Raw genomic sequence first — 21,947 nt, 5'->3', positions numbered from 1 at the left:
TGATTATGGTTAATTAATACATCATTTAAAAAATTCGCTTATGCACATTCCCCACACAGCACAGTTTATGCTGAGGATATCCTAAATTATCCCATATTGATAAAACGATCTCGCGGATATCTCATCCAGAATATCCAAAGAAAATATAGTAAAATATCGTAAGATATCCTATCATATTCAAATCCTTCCACCACACAACACAGTTTTCCAAGAAATGTCCTAAGAATGTTTAGAGTACAGCAAAGGTTTGCCGTTGGAAAGTGTCAGGACTAAAAGATTAGAAGTAAGGAATATCATAGTTACTTTGGACACAAACGATACAACGTACTACGTACCAATTAAAATATATCATATGAAGCTTACAATGATTTTTATTATATTAAATGTTATACTAATGATGCATTTGAAAACATTATCTAGGTGCCCCCGTGTATCATTTTATCCCTGTTTAACATTGGATGAACAACAAGGACGGAACGGAGGCATTCGGGTAACATTTCCGAACGCAGCCTAAAAATATATAAATTACAAAGTATGTGACATATATTATTTCAAATTAATCTTTTATTTCATTATGTAATAATGGAGCAATGACATATTTCTCGCTTCCATAATATGGTAATCTAAAACATTTCCCTTTTATTTTAGATAACAACCACATATATACACACGCATATACTTGTGATATCTCATGGAGTTCCTTGGATGTCCTACGGATGTCTTAAACGACATCCATGTTATTTCGTTATCTATTACTAAGTAACCGTTATTGAGAAATAACTTTAGTAACCGTTATCAAATTTGAAAAATAACGTTATCAGACTTAAACGGTTATTTTCGAATTTTTAATTTTATAAATAAATAAAAAATAAATAGTAATGTTTAGATCTTACTATTTGTCTTTTTTTTTTTTGCCAGTAGAAGCGCTGTCGGCGCTGTCGCTGTATTAGGCTAATATAATACGTAATCTACAATGGGCAGTCGTGGATTAAGTAGACGTAGAAATCGATTAATCATAGTTGATTATCCTCTTCACATTCAACTTTACATGCGTCCATTTTTTGTCGTACGATAAATTTTTTAAACCTATTGATTAGCTATAAGACAAAGAGATCCGAGATCCTCTATCTTGCAACCAATTAACATGCTTGAAAAATTCGTCATAAGACAAAAAAACGAACGTATGCAATATTGGCCTTACTCATTACCAAGTTGACATCAATCTTTGTGCATAAAATTTAACACTTTATATATTTTTTTTACACAAATATTTTAAATAATGAAATATTTCAAAATAGATTTCTTAAATGACTTAAATAATGAGAAATAATAAAAAATGTGACTATACTAACTAGAATATAAAGTATTATAAAAGATAACAGTTTATATAACCGATAACTGTTTAAATAACTGGTTATTTTGAAGTAACAGTAAGTGTTATAATCGTTAATGAAAAATAATCGTTTAGCTCATCCCTAGATCTCACTCATGCGAATACTTATACATCTCCTGGATATCCGTTGGATATCTGAGACCATCCATGGATATCACAAGATTATTGCGATCCTAAAATGACGTTCATTGGACATCCCTAAGATAAAGTGTGTTGTGTGGGTTCATACACGTATTATACGAGTACACATTTAGGCAGTATAGACGTTTGCAGTAACATTGTTGCAACGTTTACAAAGTTACTGCAATATTACTTAACTGAATGTTGAACATTGTAATGTTGTTGCAATTGTTGAAATGATTTATGTTGTATGGAAAGTAAAAAAAAACGATAAATGACTTATTACTATTACCTAAAACATGTAACTGTGTTACTATTAACATTATTGATACAAATAAGGAAATGTAACATCATTAATTATTCATTATTAAAAAGAATAATTATATAACAAGATATTTTTCAGAAATAATGGTAACAAATAACAATAAACAAGTTAATTTTATAAAATAACTTTCCCAACTCTGATTATATCCTTAATGACTTAGCTGTTCGATGCAATTTCGTTATCGTAGAAGAAAATACGTAATGAGTGGATCGCTTTCGTTTGTAAATTAAAAAAATAAAAAATAAAAAGTATAAAAATTCAATTGTCAAATAGTCAGTGTGTTCAATTTACGCGAATGTCTGGACGTCTTTACGTTTTTTTTAATTTACATTTTGTTTTTTTACGTGCGTTTGAACATCCCAGCAGGAAATATAGTTGTGATACGTCGGCTATAATAGCGGGATAAAGACTGCAGTGCGATTCAAGGGAAATGGTAGTGACCATCTCATTGCAATCGCATCGTTTCCTTCCTCGGCTGCACCCATTTAATCGCTTTTCCCTTTTCCATTCGGTATCCCGTCGCTCACTTTCTCCGCGACGCCATTCGCTTTGGCCGAGTTCTGAATCGACGGTACTGCGCCATTTTCCTTCTTGGAAGTATAAGCATTATTGTAGAAGTCCGAAAACAGGAAATAGAAGAACATCGCGTTCGGCAACACCAGAATGACTGACCATTTCGGATAGTTGCAGTCATAGAACAACAATAGGCAGTTGTGTAGGAAGGCCACACAGAATTGGGACTGTCGAACAAAAATTGCCATAAGTACAAATAATTAGTCAACTAGAAACAAATGATTAAAATAGATTCAGTAAAAGAAATGGTTTTGAAAAATAGCTTCACCGATTAAGTATTACTTTATTTGCTTCGTACCATTTGTAGAGTAGTAATGTACCTCTTCCACCAGAGATACCGTTTTTGCAGATTGTGAGATAGCAATGCTGCCAGGAGATAATAAGTGTACATGATAATATGCACGAAGCTATTTATAATTCCTGCAAGAAAAAATGTCGAATTATGAATTACCTATGATTCTAATTTGATTCGATAAAAATCTGATGAATCAAATTTTCGATGGAAAAGTGCAGGCAAAAACCGATTTCACTGAAAGATCTAAAATTTTGGTAGATATAAATCTGAAAATAATTTTATTTGATCATCAAAATAATTATATTAGAAATTAAAAAATGCATATATAAACAATAATGTAAAAAATATTGATATTTTATCAACAAAATTATTTCGATGATTTAACAAAATTTTAGATCAACAAAATTGTTCTCTCTGCGTGTACAATTAAAAAAAATCAGGACAAAGATTTTAAATTATTACATTATTTTTTAACATACCTACAAAGATGCCGTGACCACCCGGATAATACTTTGTAGCACCCCACGATACCATTGGCATCACAGTGTGATGGTACATATGAAGAAACGTAATTTGCTTATCCTTCTTGCGCAATACGAAGAATACCGTGTCGAGAAGTTCTGTGAGTTTCGCCAGAAAGTAAATGTAAACGCCTCTTGCGACCTAAAATGATATCATACAGAAAGTAGATAAAGATATCCCACACAGCATACCTTATTCGAAGGATGTCACATTGACGTCACAACATCGTTAATATTGTAACGTCCACGCGATGTTCTTTAGATGAGGTATACTTTGTGGAATGGCAAATATTCTATTTTTCTTTTTTTATCATGCTAAAAAAATTTAATTACGATATTCACATCGTCTCAAACAAATATTTCACATTTAAATCGGAAAGGTAAATAGCATATATAGAGATCTTTCAAGATATACGTAAAACAACGTAAAATGTCAGAAGATAAATTATAATTAATTGAAAATTTAAGAATATTCAGTATTTAGCATTTACGTACTCTTAGAGGATACGGTTTGTACGAAAAATCCACCCCCTCGCATGTCAAGCTGTAATTATTTAAAAATATGGCTTCCAAGCCTTCTTTAAATAACCATGTACTAAGAAGAATCTGCAAGAAGTTATAAACGACTAGAGTGTTTTTTAATTGATACGGCTTTCGGTGTTCCATGTTTCTCGGACCCCATGACAATACAAAATAAAGATAACCGATCAAGATACTAAGACCGGGTACGGGCGATGATATGAGAAACCAGTCCCTAGTTCGAGGATCTGAAAAAAAAATTACATATAATAAAAGCATTATGACATAGAATATCTTAAATTTGTATTTTATGTTTGGTTTTATCAATTCATTTTCAAATTTTATCAAATTTTTTCTATTTGCATCTATTCCTGTAGTTATTTTAAGTTATTTTAAACTTTAGCCAATTGAGAAAAATTAATAGAAATCCAATATAAATTATCTAAATGAATAATTATATAATTATTAAATACTATGTAAATATGTAATTAAATATTATGAATTATATAACTGTAATTAACTCATTTATATAAAAACAAGACAAACAATTTGATATAATCCTTATCTTTGAACTTCTATTATAAATTTCGATATTATTTTATTATTATTAAATAACGTACAGTTTTAATACACATTCCATTCTTCTTCCTTGTTATTATTAAATAATGATAAACAATTAAAAGACGTATGTTTATTATATCCTAATATTTAAAAATAGATTTTTATGTGATTACGAAATAAATATTCTATTGTAATTTTAAATTCCTTTAATAGATTTAACAGATTCAATTGTTTGTAATTTTAAATTCTTTTAATAGATTTTCTTGTAACTCTAAATTACATATGTACTCATACAGCACTGACCTACAAGAGATGTTCTAAAGACATTGCGAAAATATTAAGGACGTTCTCAGGATATTCCTCGGATAAAGTGTGTTGTGTAGTTATTCGCACAGTTGATACAAGATTAATAAGTGAAAGCAAATTAAATTATCCTTACGAGATTAAAGGATAATAAAGTAAGAGAAATATCATTATGGTATTTATTAATAAAATAAACGGATGTATATTAAGAAAAATAGTTATATATTATTCTGTGATATCTCTCTCTATATATATATATATATATATATATTATAATCAGAATATTTTTTTGAATGTACTCTCGTTTAACAAAAACTTACCAGATAAGTCGTGAAATAGAAATTGCCAGTATCGCACTACAGAGTTGTTATAGATGTTAGACATCCTGTCAATCGGCGACGTAGTGACGTTCATTTTGAAGTTAACTGAAAACATTTTACGAGTCTCTTTATTTTACGAATATTAAGTTCTCTAGCTATCATGATAAATTGATTTAATAAACTCTTGCTCATTTAAAGGATTGTACATAAAAAGAATGTTAAAATAATTTATATGGCAATAATATCTATTTAAAGAGTCTACGCTTTGGTTTCTACGATAGATACGATAAATATGAACCAACATATGTTTATGGGTCGAGGGAAGTTTATCGTCGTACATACAAAGTATATGCTAAGTTTTACTATAAACACCGCCTATCTCTGTAGCGCTTATGTTTGCAAATAAAACGTCGAATTCATCATAAAAGCAAATTCTTACTTTTATATCGTCATTAAACTCGCGAGGCCCTAATTGGGTTAACGTGGCATTTCCTTGCGCAAGATGCGCGATTTACCGATTGCTGAAATCCGCATCCTTTCGGAAAAATCTGCTTATATGAACCGGTTCACACATATCCGGAATGATCCAATATGTTCAGAATGGCGGAAAAAAGCATCACAACACCCATTCATTTTCACAGCCTTTAATAATAGATCGTAGCATTGCTACTTGCCGAATGGCAATGTTACGTTGGAAAAATGTGGAAAAATGTGGAAAAATGTGGAAAAATGTGTGTAATCACGTATGTTTAACGTAATTACTAGTTTTTATGTGATATTGAGAATGACAACGAATTTATTTATTTGTATATTGACCAGACATGCGTCAATCGATCTCGGCGTTCTTTCATATATACGAACTGTTCCTTAAACTTTATAGAGATTATAAAATATTTTTGAAATTTTTATTTATATGTCGATTTACTAATTGATTACTAATTAGCGCTACATTTTGCAAATGCAATTACATCAACTTTTTTAGAAGAAATATCTTTTTAAAGTATACAATTAAATTCGTTTATTTTTTACTTATTTAAGTCCGTATATATATTACAATTATTCACATCTCATTTTTATCGATAAATACACGCATTTAGCATATAATTTACGTTACATACACTATAAGACTATTAATTAATTTTTACTCTGCAGAAAAATATTTATCAACAAAAGTGAGATGAAAATATGGAACATAATATAGATACACATACTGCATTTATTCCACTTCAAGGAACTTTTGTTTTGCTTATATAATCACTACACACAAATCCATAATCGTTTGTGATCAAAACTGTACACAATATGCTGTTCCATACGTTCTATGCCATCGAAATGATATGCCGTGATACTCCTATAAGTGCATTTCAATGATCGTCATTACGGTGCACAAAAGTTTAATAATGCTGTTCCTTCGCTCCTTAAATCAGTCCGACACACTTTCGCACTTACGATCCGACGTATATTAGGCTCCTTCTGATTATTAATGCTATTAGTATCATTATCTGCCTCGAATAACAGAGAATTGCGATCTGTAAATTTGTACAACTTTCTCACAACGCGAAACTAAGTAGAAGCGCTGGTGCAAGCGGACGCTCGACTGCACGTCGGACTTTTCACTGGAGAGTGAGAGCAGAGATCCGAAAAAAAAAGAAAAGACCGGTATGATTACTGTAGTGGTCCAACATCAAGTAAATAGCAATATCTTGATTAAGTATAATTCCACTACGCACAAACGATCTCCATTTAGAGGAAACTATCCTTCAGATACCTATATGCAGTAAATCAACAAGTTTTCAAATGATGATAGACGTAAGTCCAAATTTTCCTTTTCAGTTTTTAGCCATGGTGTTTTTCATCGTTTAATTATATATAAAATATACAAATATGTAAAAGTATATAGTAAATTATAATACACATTCTTTTATTATTTCTATTATCTTTGTGAATAATTATAAAATCTTAATGGCTTTATAGAAATCTCAATGTTTGCTTATAAAAATGAATACAATTAATATTGTACTATTTCTGTTATACTTAAATCCTTCGATACACATAATTATCAAAATATGCGATGATAGATGTTTATGAAGTAAACACAATGAGAATCAATCGACACATAGTAGTCTAATAATAGCTAGCTACAAAATCTTTCAGTCATAATATAAGTTTCCGAAGTGCACCACGTGGAGACAATCTTTGTTATAACAAAGAATTACATTTTTTTGTCATTTATCTATCTATCTCTTCAGAATATGCACGCATGGTCTTTCATAAAGATCTTTTTCCTATTACGCATTAGAAGTGCAGTTTTCAAATAATCTAAATAGTATCTAAATCAATATCTCCATGAGCTTTGAGCGTGGTAAATTAAAAGGATCTTAAAACCGTCTGTATTACCGATTAAATTATAATTTTTGTATATAACAATTACTTTTTTCCTCTTTTACAGATTCGAAAATCTTTTTCCAGGATTGAAATATACTCATTAATAGTATCTGTGAGGTGAAGTTTATGTCAAGGACAAAAAATTTCGAAATTGAGACCTTCTTTACTATTTCTTAGTTCAATGACGCTCCAGAACTGTCACGTCGTAACAACATTTGCTTCATATAAAAGCTATGCAATCTGTACTTACGAAATAATAGTTCACAGACTAGTAGTTTGCATGAAGAAATAGTGTGAAGTTCTCAAAATTGGACTTAGACGTCTAATTAAAACGTAATTGTTATACGAAAATTTATGTGTATGTGTGACGTGAGTGAAATATTGATGTAGTGATGAATCAATGACACGTATATCTGTGTGTAAGTACCATTTTCAATATGACAAATCGTCTTTAGGATCCTCTTAACTGTCGTATCGTTATAAGCATCTCTTTGTGTCACTCATTATTATGAAAATTCAAAGCAATAATTAGCAAAAAGAAATTCTAGAACATAATTGATATCTTGATCTAAATTGATCTACATTATCCAATTATTGCTATCAAATCATAATAGGCTACGAGACGTTAATGTATGTATACATCGTGACAACGTGACTTTTTCGTGAATGCCGCTCTCTTTTCTTACCTGAAAGAAAAGGAATTATAATTTATGAAAATCATGAAATTGTAAAATTTTGCCTCGTTTCTATTTCGCAAAATCAAACATTACATCAATTGTATAATGGCTCCTGAGAGATCGGCCGATACACGTCTCTCATTATAGTTCTTACATAATATCTTCAGTTTAGAACACAGTTAACCAGTTTTAGTGCTCATCAGTTCAGACTTACATGTCTTAACAATTTCGTTTTACAAACTTACTCTTTTTCAACTATCATTATCTAATTTAATTTCTCTTTCTCTCTTTTTTCTCTCATTTCATAATTTATTAAATGCATTATTTGTTACGAATCGTAAATAATTCTCGTAAACATTAGCTTGTAACATGGCACAGACAATTTAAAAATTGATGTAAATAATTATGTAATAAGTAATTATAAGAAAATAAACTTAAAAAATAACATTTTTGTTGTTACATTTGTATTACAGTTCTCTTTAATATTTCATTATAAAATTATACATAATATATTTCTTTTATAACTAAATTTGGAACATAAGTTTACATTTATTATATTTCATTGAATGTTTCACACCAAATTCTTCGTGCGCTATTACTTCTTTGACTTCTAGTCTCACATTCTAGTAATGCAAATTAAATAAGCTAACATTATTAAAAGCATAACAACATTAAATAATAATTTTTGTAAACAATTAGAGTAAAAAATTGTTTAAAAAATTGATTACATTTAATTGACGCACAAACCATCGATTTAAAAATATATGTATCTTATTTGTACCATTTCTTCTATTCATCAGTCTCTTTTATTATATTATAAACATATATAATCAAGAAAGTTACGCGATTATCGTTTACAAATTATCTCCATGATGTCTTGATACATCGTTAAATGTTAATGACTTGAAGAAAATATGTCTATAGAAACTTCAAAAGTAAATATTATCGAATATAAATAATTGTATACATATAATATAAAAAGATTTCATTTTATACATTTATTTTCTTAAGTAATGCATATCAAACTATATATACATTTCTCCAGCCGTAATGTAAAATGCACAGATAAACATCTCAAACTGATGATTGATTTTACAACTAACAATCATTTTCGTATATACGAAAAGAGTACGTGCTATTTTGCAATATACATACATTTTAGATATTTCTCTATTATTAGTATCTCATATATTGCACTTCGTTGACACATGAATTATCGACTCTCGACAGGTTTTACATAATAAACCGCTAACGTTGTTCCTATGGACCTTTTGTCTTCCATGATACACGACCTACTCTGCTGAAACCAACAATTGCTTCAGGATCATGCAAATGACTGCCAATAAATTCACTTTGCGAAACACTGTCGTGGATTTGTCCTTTTAACGGCAATTGCGACGTACCATCTACTCGTTTTAAAGTATCTGTAAACGTATTGGTACATGCGGCCAGCATGTTCCCAACACCAAGTTGAGTGCATCACACGTACATTTCTATCGCCCATCAAGGGTCCGACTCGTCCGACCACAATTTCACCTCCTATTGCGACACGCATTTTCTTCACTGTTTCGTTTTTTTTACGAATTGCTAGTGCTCGCTCCAATTTATTTCTCTCTTTGCCCTCAATCGTTTTCTTTTATGTTTTAGAATGAATAATACTTGTACAGTGCTCCTCTTTCTTTCCGCTTTCTTCCTTGCCTTTGCAACTCATTAATTCTCATATGATTTGAATAATTGAACGTTACACGTTCTGGGATTACGGTCATCTTATCACAGCATTCTATAGCTTATTGCGCCTGTGATGACAGACAAATCAGAGTTGAGACATCATATTATGCCGTCATCGTTCATTGATCTTTATGGAACTATAAGATCATTCCGTATCATTCGTGAATATATATGTATATATATATAATTCAAAGACATTAATTATATATCTCTCAGAAATTCCTAACCAAAATATCTCATCAAATCTAAGAATATACGTCAAGAAATTCTATAACGTCCAAATTATTTAACTTCTCTTTAACAACTTCAACATTTTTGGAACAGCTTTAAAAATAAATAATTGCAAAATATTTTTTTTCTGTTGGTCTTTCTTGAACAACATTCTTCCCACAATATTAGAGCCGATCTTTACGTAATCATATAAGTTTACTAACAAGATTGACTATCATCATAATATACGGGTGTGACTTATATCAATGTATATGAATAAATTACACCAGCCATAATATCAATGATCAATTATGCGTTCATGATCTTTACTAGCGGATCGTGTTACTAACGTTCATGGTCATTGACGACAGGTTGTCTATTATGCATAAACACATGAGTGTATGTTTATTCAATATTATTAACAACATTAATATAATATAAAAAATTTTTATGGCATAGTTCAGTGCAGTATAAATTAATTACACAAATAAGATATCGCATAATATGAAAAAAAAATTTTCAGAATTATCTTTAAAAATCATTACAACGCAAGAAGATATAAAAAAAATTCAAGAATCAAAAATTGACTCATTTCTTGAATACTCGGTAAAAAATTTTTTATACATGAATATATATAAATATATATATATCTAAACATGCATACATCTTTCTTTCTTTTGTAAAATTACCTTTTAATGTAGTAAAAATAATAATAATATTAAGAAAATATCAAAAATAACTAAAAAGAAAATTTTCGCATTGTTTATTTTAGAAAAAATCAAGTTTACTGATCTATCTAACTATAATTTTATATACAATTATGAATAAGCAATTCTTTTACATTTTTTCAAACTTGATTTTTTTCTAAAACGAACAATGCGAAAATTTTCCATTTAATTATTTTTTCTGTTTTTTCGTTATTATTATTATTTTTAGTACATTAAAAAAATAATATTATAAATAAAGGAAGAATGTATGAACATGTATAAATATATCTCATACATAATTATATATGTTTATGAATACCTGTACATGTTTATGTATGTTTATATATATTTATGTACATTTATGCATGGCAAATTAAAAAACTTCAACTTATACGTTGGAATTTTCCTGATGCAAAATAAAATTTTAAAAAATAAATTTAATTTATAAAGTAATTTTATTTATCTCAATAATAAAATAAATATTATCTTGCATATTTTAATCACCTTTTTAATGAAAGCATTAAATATGTAACATTATTGTAATAATGTCAAATATTATTTAGTGAATAATTCAATAACGCGACAATTAAATCAACAATTATAAACAATAATAAAGAATACTACTAATATAAAAAATAAAGAAAAAGTGTTAAATAGAGAGGCAAAAATTTCAGTTATTCATCAAATCAATTTCTAATCAGTTTCGAGACAAGAAATCCATATTAGAATATATGAATGTATGTCACTAGGAGCTTACTGGCTCCTCTTCCTGTTCAGTACGTTTCTATGTCACGTTGATCCGGAGGGCTTGAATACCGGTTCGCCAAGTAAGTCATGCACCTTTCGCTCATAGAACGCGTTTGCTCTGTCTGCCGCGACACGAGTTTACTGACCAGCGATGCACACAAGACAACTTGTGGAATTCACTTGCGACAGCAGGAAATCGTGCAATATTCATTTCTCGATAATGATCATACGATCTTAATAACTATCAATTAGTTGCATATATATATATATATATATATATATAATTCATATATATACACACACATATATATGTATATATGCATATGTATGTATCTTCTTAAAATAGCACAATATAAAGTAAAGAAAGAGCTCATGCAACTTTCGCATTTTGCAGTATCATACTATTAACGTTGCTAAGTAGCGCTAATGTATGATACTGCAACGCTTGAGTAATTTGACGAGTCAACGAGCGCGAAAAAAAATGCTTTGGTGCACGAACGCTATGAATAAATCTAATTAATGCACGATTATCTTATTTTGATTTCTATTCAAGATATACTTATAATACTTAAGATAGTCAAATATTAATTATGAATCAGTCTATGTAATTAAATGTAATTCAGTTTAAGTCTAACTATAGTATCTCTAAATCACTCACTGAAGGCAATTAAAAAGTTAAAAATAAGTCTTAACCCAATGAACAGAATGTCTAAAATCGGTACATAAGACAACTTTAAGATATTTTTAAGAAACATCTTTAAGATATGTCATAAAGGACTCTAAAAAATATCTTAAAATTGTCTTATGCGTCGATTTTAGACATTCTATTTATTGGGAAACCTTTTATTATACATAAAAATTATTATTATTAACTTGAAATAATCTTAGACTAATCTTAGAATAAATATGTGTCGTTCTTTTTCTTTCTTTTTTCTCTTTCCCTCTCTCAAATCTAAATTCTATATGATCTTTCTGCAAAATTTTCCATATACTTAAAGCCGTTTACTTTACGCAAACTCTTTCGACAGCGTCTCATTGTACCGCTCATTTTTAACGTTTTATTGATAGTCTCTCTCTCTCTCTCTCTCTCTCTCTTTCTTTTTTTATCACTCTTCTTACGTACTAACGTCTTTCAATAGAGGTGCTTAAACGCGCAATTTCATCGCCACTTACACAGCGCACTTTACTGTGGAAATGCGTATGGCAGTATTGCGTTATCCTGTAATTTCACGGCCGTAAAATCGGCCATTGTCAATACGCCTTGCCACGTTGCAACAATTTATCTTACAGAGATTATTAAACTGAGATCAAAAAATTATCAAGTGATTTATCGTTAATTACATTTCTCATTGTGCAATATCTTTCCCAAGGTTTACGAGATGCTTAAACGAAACGACATTTATCCTCACACTGTAATTTTATCCTTTAATAATCAGAGAAAAAAAATATATTTAAAAAATCTATCTAAAATTATCAAGAACTTCGGCATTGCAATTTAAGAAAAACTTGTTTCAGATAATTGCCGTTATCGTACACGCAAAAGTCATCAATACCGACCCTGTTTTCGTGACAGCTCGATTATCAAATTATAGAGTCGCGATCTTTCAACTGCGGAAACAGTAAATAGAAAGGCGCAATAGTTCACACGTTGCAATTTTATGACATATGAAAGACACAACGAATGACATAGTCTACAGTACCGTAAAAAAAGAAGATAAAACTGGTTGATCGTAAAAACGACGATAAGTTGCAAATCCGGAGAATTCGACACAGTATTGTATGTGTGTGTGTGTGTGTGTGTGTGTGTTGTGTGCCAATATAATAAATCTCAAAACAATAGTTGATTATTTATACATATTATATTTCATTTAAAATTAATATAGTATAAATTATATATGTATATAGTAAAATAATTAATTAATTTAATTAATTTACGCGGAAAAAGCTAAGATTATTCCTATAAACATTAAAGCAAAATAAGCTTTAACTAATTGTCTATCTCTGGAATATTTAATCGTCTTGAAATCTAAGATTTAATGGTGGTAATTTACACTTTTCACGGTTTCAACTGACACAAGCAATGTCAAGTTGCTCAGTTCCTGGTAAATAGAAAAAAGACGGAGAAATTGATTGCACAACGAAGTAGTATGGCAAAGTTGTAGTTATGTTTTTAGTCTTATTTGAAATCTCGTTTGCGCATTTTCCAGTGCACAGTGTACCGATGATCTGAAATCTTGGATATAATACAGAAATCGTTTTATAATATTCAAAATAAATAAAGTTTCTTTTGAATAATAAATATAAATAAGAAATATAATATATTTTTTTTTCTCATATAAATTTGAGAATTTACAAATCTAAGAATTTTTCAAGACACTTTTATTTTAAATATAAGTTACAATTATATCAAAATCAACTTTTAAAACTAAATTAGTCTTATTCAATTACGCAATAAAATATAACTTAGACCAGTTTGATTTTTTTAAGAGATGGTTCCTTTTGCCTACAAATCGATTGCCTACATCGCTTTTGCCAACAATTTGTTTGAACACAAAAATTATTGCCAACAGCTCGATTGCCTACATGCTCTTGTACGCACAAGTCAAAATTTCAGAAACAAAGTCACATTTGCTTACGTGTATTATTGCTTACTTTTAAAGCAGAAAATCTGTGTTTTAAGACAGAATTTGTGTTTTTGAAGCAGAGAATAGTATGTACAGAGTATAGTACATGTAGGCAATCGAGCTGTAGGCAATAATACATGTAGGCAAATATAATGTTTTAAAGATTTTTATTTGTGCGCAGAAGTACACGTAGACACTCGAATTGTCAGCAAAAGTGATGTAGGCAAACGATGCTGTAGACAACCAATTTGTAGACAAACGGAATCCTCCCTTCTTTTAAGTCTATCTAACCTTGTAATGACTAATTTTAAAATATTATTAAAAATAACCTCAAATTTTCTTTCTCGTGCAATGCTCTTTAAATACATTGTACATTGAATACATGCAGTGTGATTCTCAAAACAATTACTTAAATTTTATGATATAAGTAAACAAATTTACTTTTTACAAACAATTTGTAAAATTTTAACTCTCATTTCTGCATTATTTTAAATTTAATTGCTTTGTTCATTACTCTACGTTTCATGTAATTCATGTTTCATATAATTTTTCACAAATTGCCATACAAAAGGACTATTTTATATAATATTTGTAGTATTGAAAGGAAATTAAAAGAAAATTTGAAGTGTCACTTATTTAATACTTATGCGATAGCGGATATGGATGTGTTTGGATTTGGATTTTCTTGCATAATTCGCAGCCTTTTAGAAATCAATTGATTTCAATTATTTAACTCCGGATTACAGCTTTGAAAACTGTTCATAAGTTCTAAAGCGTTCCATTTAAATTACAAAATACAAATAAACCTCCATCTTACGGCGATTAATAAAGGAAGGCTTAAAGTTTTTATAATTTAAAACCTGTAATTTGAAACCTATAATTTGAAATTTATAACTTTATAATACTAAGAAAGAAACCTTATAGTACTTGTATAGATTGTACAATCGCCAAAAAATTTTCATTTCGGGTTTAATTAATCCAGTTATAGTCATTGGTTAAATAACTCCGTTTGCCAGCCAGGTAATTAAGATCCTTTACTCGGATAATATTCAGATAATGTTGTCATAAATTGGTTCTTTTTGGTTGAAATATTTTTAAATTATATAATTTTTTTTTTGCATACCTGCACGGAATAAGAGAAATCCAGGTTCGAATTTCTGGTAAAGCGATATTTTTTATAATAAATTATTTACAATGTTTTAAAGATGCTCATTAAAATTATAGTTATATTAAATTGCCTGTCAATTTAAATTGTATATTACGTAATTTAATTTCAGTCCCGGACTTTAGTCTAGTCTGTGTTTCAAGATCGGCAAAATCGACGCGCAATTTGTTTGAACTGGAAATAGTTCAAAATTCACACAAAAATATTATTAGACATCGAGGCTCGCCTTGGCCGAATTATTTGTGTTTAATTTTTTGTACGTTTTATTTTACAGAATGTATCTATAAGACTAAAAATAATTTCACACGTAATATATATCTAAAAGAGCTAATCGTAATTCGAATTTCCAAGGATAACGAACATCGCATAACATGAATACTTGCGAGCAGCTCTCGCGATCTCGCTATATCAACCTTGCAACCGCGTACTTTCAGGATCACTTATGCTGTCTTACCAGTTAAGTCGACTAACGTAACAACATGTCATTGATTTCCTGCTACGCTTTCTTCCCGTCAGCCATTTCACCGTCAATATATATATTATACATATACATATATGTGTATGTGCATGTGTGCGCGCGCGTGTGTGTGTGTATGCGTGTACACTCACACAGATATATATTTAGATATATATATATATACTATTATACATGAAAGTTCACGAGTAATAGAGTAAACGAGTATTCACGACATCCATGCATGCAATCGCGTGCATGCACGCGTGCGGGGAATAGGAGCATTATAGTCTGTGTGCATGATATGGCTAAACATATAACCGTTATGTCGAAGATCGTCACTGACAATGAAATGCACTTGCGATCTCTTGTATAAATATATGATAATTCATATTCGCTTTAGAATTGCATTATGCATCATGGAAGAATATTTACATGATAATTTACATCCGCTTTAGAATTCCATATAATGTCGAGAAAAAATATAGTCAAATTCAAGTAAATTGACTTAATAATTAAAATATTTACGATAAAAATTTCTGCAGAAAACGGAATTTTCTTCGCAAATAACAATGACAAGAAATAATATACATTTTTATATGTCAAAAATAAATTAATTGATAGTTTTCAAACAATTTCAGAGAAATTTACTTATCTGCAAGCAAAGTTATTTCGATATCGGTAAATATAACATTATAAACTTGTCAGTAGGAATTATAACACACAAATACGATACATTCATCCTTTTTTTTATTTATAATTTCAAAGTTTTTTCAAAGTTATGCAACAAATATCATTTGCCATTCATCGTCTAATTCATTAATCCTTAGAGGGCACTTTTTTTCTACCTGACAAATTCCTGTGAAATCTATATTTTTTGCGTTGCTGATTACGAATCTGAAGTCAAATTTCAGAAATTCGACATGGCAGATTTACATGGCTACCATATGGGTTAAATTAGTAAAATATAAATTAATAATATGGCTCATTATAGAATAAATCAATATAAATAAATAGAAGAGCTACGAGCCAATTAAAAATAAATTAAGAACATTTAATATTCCGAAATAAATATAAAGAAATACAATAACAAACGTTTCGACGCCGGTCGGGTCATTCTCAATGTTAAAACGCATTCTAAATATAAAAAAAATTATAATATTACATAAGTTATCGGATTCTCAGTTCAAAAATACAACATTACATAAGTTGTAAATAACTAGTAAAATTAAAAATGTGATATATATCGGATGTTCCTGTGTTCCCCCATCTTATTTAAAAAAAATATGTGTGGTCCATATTTCAAATTTCAATGGGCCACACATTTTGTATTTCTTTATATTTATTTCGGAATATTAAATATTCTTGATTTATTTTTAACTGGCTCGTAGCCCATCTATTTATTTATATTAAATTAGTAAATCTTAATGAGTATAATCAGATACACGATACAAAAGTTGTTCAGATTGATAATTATAAATTTCATGTTAGATTTGCAAAATTTAAAATAGCGGGTTCAATATGGCCACCATACAGAGAGAGAGAGAGAGAGAGAGAGGGGGGAGGAGGAGGAGGGAGTAAAACCATCAAAACATGTTACATAAATATACTAAAAATGTAAGTTACATCAGTTTCATGGGTTATTATAAATTTGGTGCCAGATTCGCATGAAAAATTTGAAATAACTGAATATGGATTTAAAAAAAGAGAGATTTAACGCATCCTATTTACTAAAGAATGATCTTTTATGACAAAAATGCAAAAAAACTTGTTATGTAGTTTAATTTCTTTCTTCACACAGTAGACCAATAACTTTTCATAAAAAATCCAGCGTGCTTTGAAATACATATCTAAAAAATATTCTGTAAAATTGTTAACCTCTTAATTTAAATACTATCCAAGAAACCACATTCTTTATTTTTAAAATGCTCTTTTTTTAAATTTATTTCTTTATAAATGATTAAAAAAACACAATTGGGTATAATGACTATGGAAGACGTATAAAGTAATGATATATAAAAAAAATGTAAAATCATAATTGGTTTTATTAAACTGTGAACAGTATATCTTAAAAAAATGAAGAAAAAGGTGAAAAGTATATTCCCTCTGCTTCTCAAAGGGTTAACTGACGTCTAATGTGAAGCAAATTCTATTTTTTTGTACCGAAAATAAGAAACAGCGTCATAATTCTTATGTACAAATATTTAAATATATACATAAATATTTAATAAATTTATATTAAATTATTCTTATTAGTTCAAATATAAACCTTCCCACTGAGCGGCGTTTTGATTTCTTCTCTTTCTAATCCAAATATGGAAGAGGAAAATAAGAAAGAATTCTTTTTAATTTTTTTTAAAGTGTAATGTATTATACTTGTTCGCGCAGTACAGACTCTTCATGAAAGTAAAAGCGATTACACACGTCAACTTATGTTCTACACTGTGTAACAATTAGTACAACAGAAGTGTGAAATGTGAAAATATATCCAAACTAGCAAAGTAAGGCAACTTGCAAAGCAAAATTCGACGACAATAATTATAGTAAAAAAATGATAAAGTTATCTCTATTATTCTATCCCGATTATGTGACACAAAAAGGCTTATATATATATATATTTATATAATGCAATAAGAATAAGTTATATAACTTTTTATGAAAGAAAAGTAGATAAAATAATTTTTTTAGCTCTTAATTTCGTATTAGGTTCAAAAGAAGATAAAAACCATGAAAAAGTTATGATCTAATACTCATTTAACCGCACCACAAAGTATCATGTAAAATAAACTACATAATAGCAATTTGGTAACTAAACAAATCGACTACATCCATTCGCGGATTGTGGATCACTATAGTAATAAGTAGCAAACTGAAAAAGAAAGAATTCGACAACACCGCAATGTATCATTATTCATAACATATTATTACATCTGTAATCATTGTATATTACTTCCGTAAATCATGTATATTGCTACTAATCGTGCTTTTGATGAGCACATAACTTATGCAAAGAGAAAAATGCTTAAACAATATTTATCTCTCAATAAAAGAATCAACTTCCCTGAAAAAAATAACGACAGGATGATGATTGTTCATAAATTTGTTCCTTCTTTCAATCCTAAGTTCATTCTCAGAGTAGGAAGTTTGTAAGAGTAATATATTTAATATTGGAGGTGCAGCGCAGAGGCACTGGTGTAATGTGAGACATTTTGTTTTCTTTAGTACTTTCACTGGCAGCTGCATAAGAAAATATTTGCATTCTGTACCACAAAAACCATTCAAACAACTATAATGATATTCTTTTGGTCAATTTCCACAAGACAGAAATTATTAGATTTAAAAAGTTGATAGCAAAAACGTTAACAAGCATATTTCAGCCGACTTTCCGTTCACGCCAAGTGAGTTAATCTTGTAATAAAAATAAAAAATACGGCATTAAATTGTAACATCATAATAAATAAAAATATTAACTTTTTTGTCTAGCGCATTTTATTGTTTTTCTATTAAACATTGCCATTATCTTATAAATAACTAATTGTTATACATATTAAATCGTTAAAAATCGTATTAATAAATAACGGTGATACAGAAAAATCATAAATATATACAATATAAACAGAAAAATTAGTATCGGTGACCGCAAATATACTAAACAAGAATTCTTTCTTCGATTTAGTTTTAATTTTTTTATTTATATTTTAATGAAATTATTAATATATTTAACAATGTATTACACTTTTTTTATGTTAAAAATAAATTATATGTATATAATTATATATTAAAATTATATGTATGTATGTATGTGCGTGTGTATATATATACACACATACATATATATATACATAATGAGAGAGTAATTTATCTCTTTTAATTTTTACTTTATATATATGTACATAAAAGAATGATACACAGACACACACGCACGCACGCACGCACGCAGGCGCACACACATACAACAAACATAATTTTATGTATGTGTGTTTGTGTGTGTGTGTGTTGTATGTAGTAAAAGTTAAGAGAGAGAAATTACTCTATGCTATTGAATTCCTTTCGTTTTATTATTTCATTTTAAAAAGAAAGTTTGATACAAATACTAACAAACATGCATTTTTCCATGTCAATAATAAACGTTTTCTCCGAATATTTTTTTTTATCCTCATGTTAACTTGCACATGCATGTACAAATGTAAAATTTTTCGCGAATGTCAATGCCTACATCTCTGCAGATAGTAATCGTAGCATGACATGAAGGAAGTGAAACCACTGTCGTAATAGCGAAGCTCATTAAATCTGTATCAAACAAAATCGGGAGAACTATTTTCATTTCTCTTCTCTTTTAATGATGCGCAAGTAGCAATACTCGCAAAATTACCGCGCAGGAAATCAAGAATCTATCCTTATATGAAACTAGACACTTTCATTCAGGAAATTAACTCGGAGTAGTAGTTAGCATCAGCAACTAATAATGGTAAAAACTAACCCGTCGATTTTACGGAACAAATCATCGTTCTCGTATTAATAATTAATTTATAGATTGCATCTCTAGAAGAGAGTGAACAAGGAATTAGCGTCCGTATTTTCTGCAAAAGTAATGGATCTACGGTCTTACTTTACGCTGCGGCGCGAAGCTTACCTTTTGAACTTAACTCGCGAGATCACGTGACGATAAGATTCACTAGTTCATCCTAGGATACTTCGCGCAGTTCACTCAAACGAACTCACGCGACTCTGAGCGTTCTTCTCTCTTCTTATAAGATCGCGCGACACATAGGAAGATAAGGATGCAACTCGATCCGAGTTTCGAATTAATAATAATTTCCGTTTCGCGATAGGACAATGAAAAAAAAGCGTTTCTATTAATTCTCAGAAAGGGATTGAAATGCCACCAATCTCTACACTGGCCGATATACTGCGATCCCACGAGATGACTTTCGCAGTGTTCGTTCTCACGTGATCCAATGCTCCTAAAGAACTGAACGAATGTGATCGCGATCGTTTGGAGTATGTCCGAAGTGCTTCCCACTTTCGGGACCAAACAAGTGCAAGAAGTGGGGTAGTAAAACATTAGAATACTGCTGTTGCAATCACAACGTTGGTGGGGTCTCCCCCGAACTACCAAGGGGAAATTCATCGGTTTTCAGGTGTTCTGCTCCCTTCTCCGCGAACCAATAACAGCTGTTGTTACGTCATTCAAAAATTGAGAAAGTATAATGCAATATGATTACTCCTGTTATGATCTCTCCCGGTTCATACGTGCACCCCTTCACAGCAGTTGCGTTACATTCTTCTATAAATGAAAAAAAGAAATATTAGTCTACAAACTGATATCTCTCTATCTCTCTCTTTTTCTCTGTAATTGAGAAATTTAGAGTTTAAAAAAAATTTTTTATAGATCTTGAAATTTAAGAAGATTTATAATATTAAATTATTATAGCTTCTCTCTCTCTCTCTCTCTCTCTCTCTCTCTCTCTCTCTCTCTCTCTCTCTCTCTCTCTCTCTCTCTCTCTCTCTCTCTCAAAAGAGATTTATGATATTAAATCATTTATAAAATATACTTCAATATACATATATAAATTTTAATAAAATTGTTATAATTTTACTTAAAAATTTATTAATAACAAATTACTTTTAAAATTATCATGACTTAATTAATTATTTTTTTATTTTTTCTTAAGAAAGATTATGTTTTTAACGATAAAAATTGAATTGAATTTTTATTAATTTTTTATAACAAACATACTTCATAATTATATAATTTTCATCGTGTTGATGTCAGCATTAACATAGAGCGGATTTGTAACATCATGAATATAATACATGATGAAAATTATATAAATATCGCTTAGTTACATCTACAACCATATTTTTTAGAATGTAGTGCTTAGAGATAAAGTTATAATTTTCTTTAAAAAAAATTGAATTAAAAAACATTTCTAGGAAGAAAACTGCCAGATTTTTTTTTTTTTACATATCACGTACCAAGTATCACTACATCAGTCGTACATCAGAATCGCGGAAATCGAAGAGCAATGTTATATAATGTAATAAGATTAAGAATCCTTATAATAATACAATGTATCAAAATAAGGAAAGTGGGAGAAGGCCATTTCCGGAATATTGTACAACAAAAAATTTGCGGTTTGCATTTCTCTTAATCATAGCTAGCACATCTAAGAGAAAGACATAATTATAACTTCGAATGTAAGTATGAAACCATGTGCCACCTAAGTTTGCACATGTGAACACAATCGAGCAGAATAATTGAACCTATGATCTTTTTACATTAGCATTGTAGATCACCGCAACATGAGTCTTCTTTT

The 21,947-nt window shown here is 29.5% G+C and overlaps 1 protein-coding gene across 2 annotated transcripts in view; it reads right to left on the bottom strand.

The window, feature by feature from the left end:
• Positions 1-2,025: 2,025 nt before the first annotated feature.
• sit (stuck in traffic) overlaps positions 2,026-21,947 on the bottom strand; it is a 74,806-nt gene continuing 54,884 nt past the window's right edge. Inside the window, exons 1-6 of one of the 2 annotated variants that reach the window (XM_018503393.1) lie at positions 20,261-20,579; positions 4,931-5,035; positions 3,723-3,994; positions 3,186-3,369; positions 2,710-2,831; positions 2,026-2,578 (exon numbers count right to left, since the gene is read on the bottom strand). In XM_018503393.1, the coding sequence (XP_018358895.1) occupies positions 2,324-2,578; positions 2,710-2,831; positions 3,186-3,369; positions 3,723-3,994; positions 4,931-5,024 (927 nt within the window). In that variant the 5' untranslated portion in view covers positions 5,025-5,035; positions 20,261-20,579 and the 3' untranslated portion in view covers positions 2,026-2,323. Of the gene's footprint in view, positions 2,579-2,709; positions 2,832-3,185; positions 3,370-3,722; positions 3,995-4,930; positions 5,036-20,260; positions 20,580-21,947 lie in introns of those variants that run through there. The other variant, XM_018503394.1, reaches the window with a different exon arrangement.

The sequence above is a fragment of the Trachymyrmex cornetzi genome, unplaced genomic scaffold (assembly GCF_001594075.2).
Source record: "Trachymyrmex cornetzi isolate Tcor2-1 unplaced genomic scaffold, Tcor1.1 scaffold156, whole genome shotgun sequence".
NCBI classification, from domain to species: Eukaryota; Metazoa; Arthropoda; class Insecta; order Hymenoptera; family Formicidae; genus Trachymyrmex; species Trachymyrmex cornetzi.
Note: the sequence above shows the minus strand (reverse complement) of the source record. Positions and strands in the feature narration are given on the sequence as shown.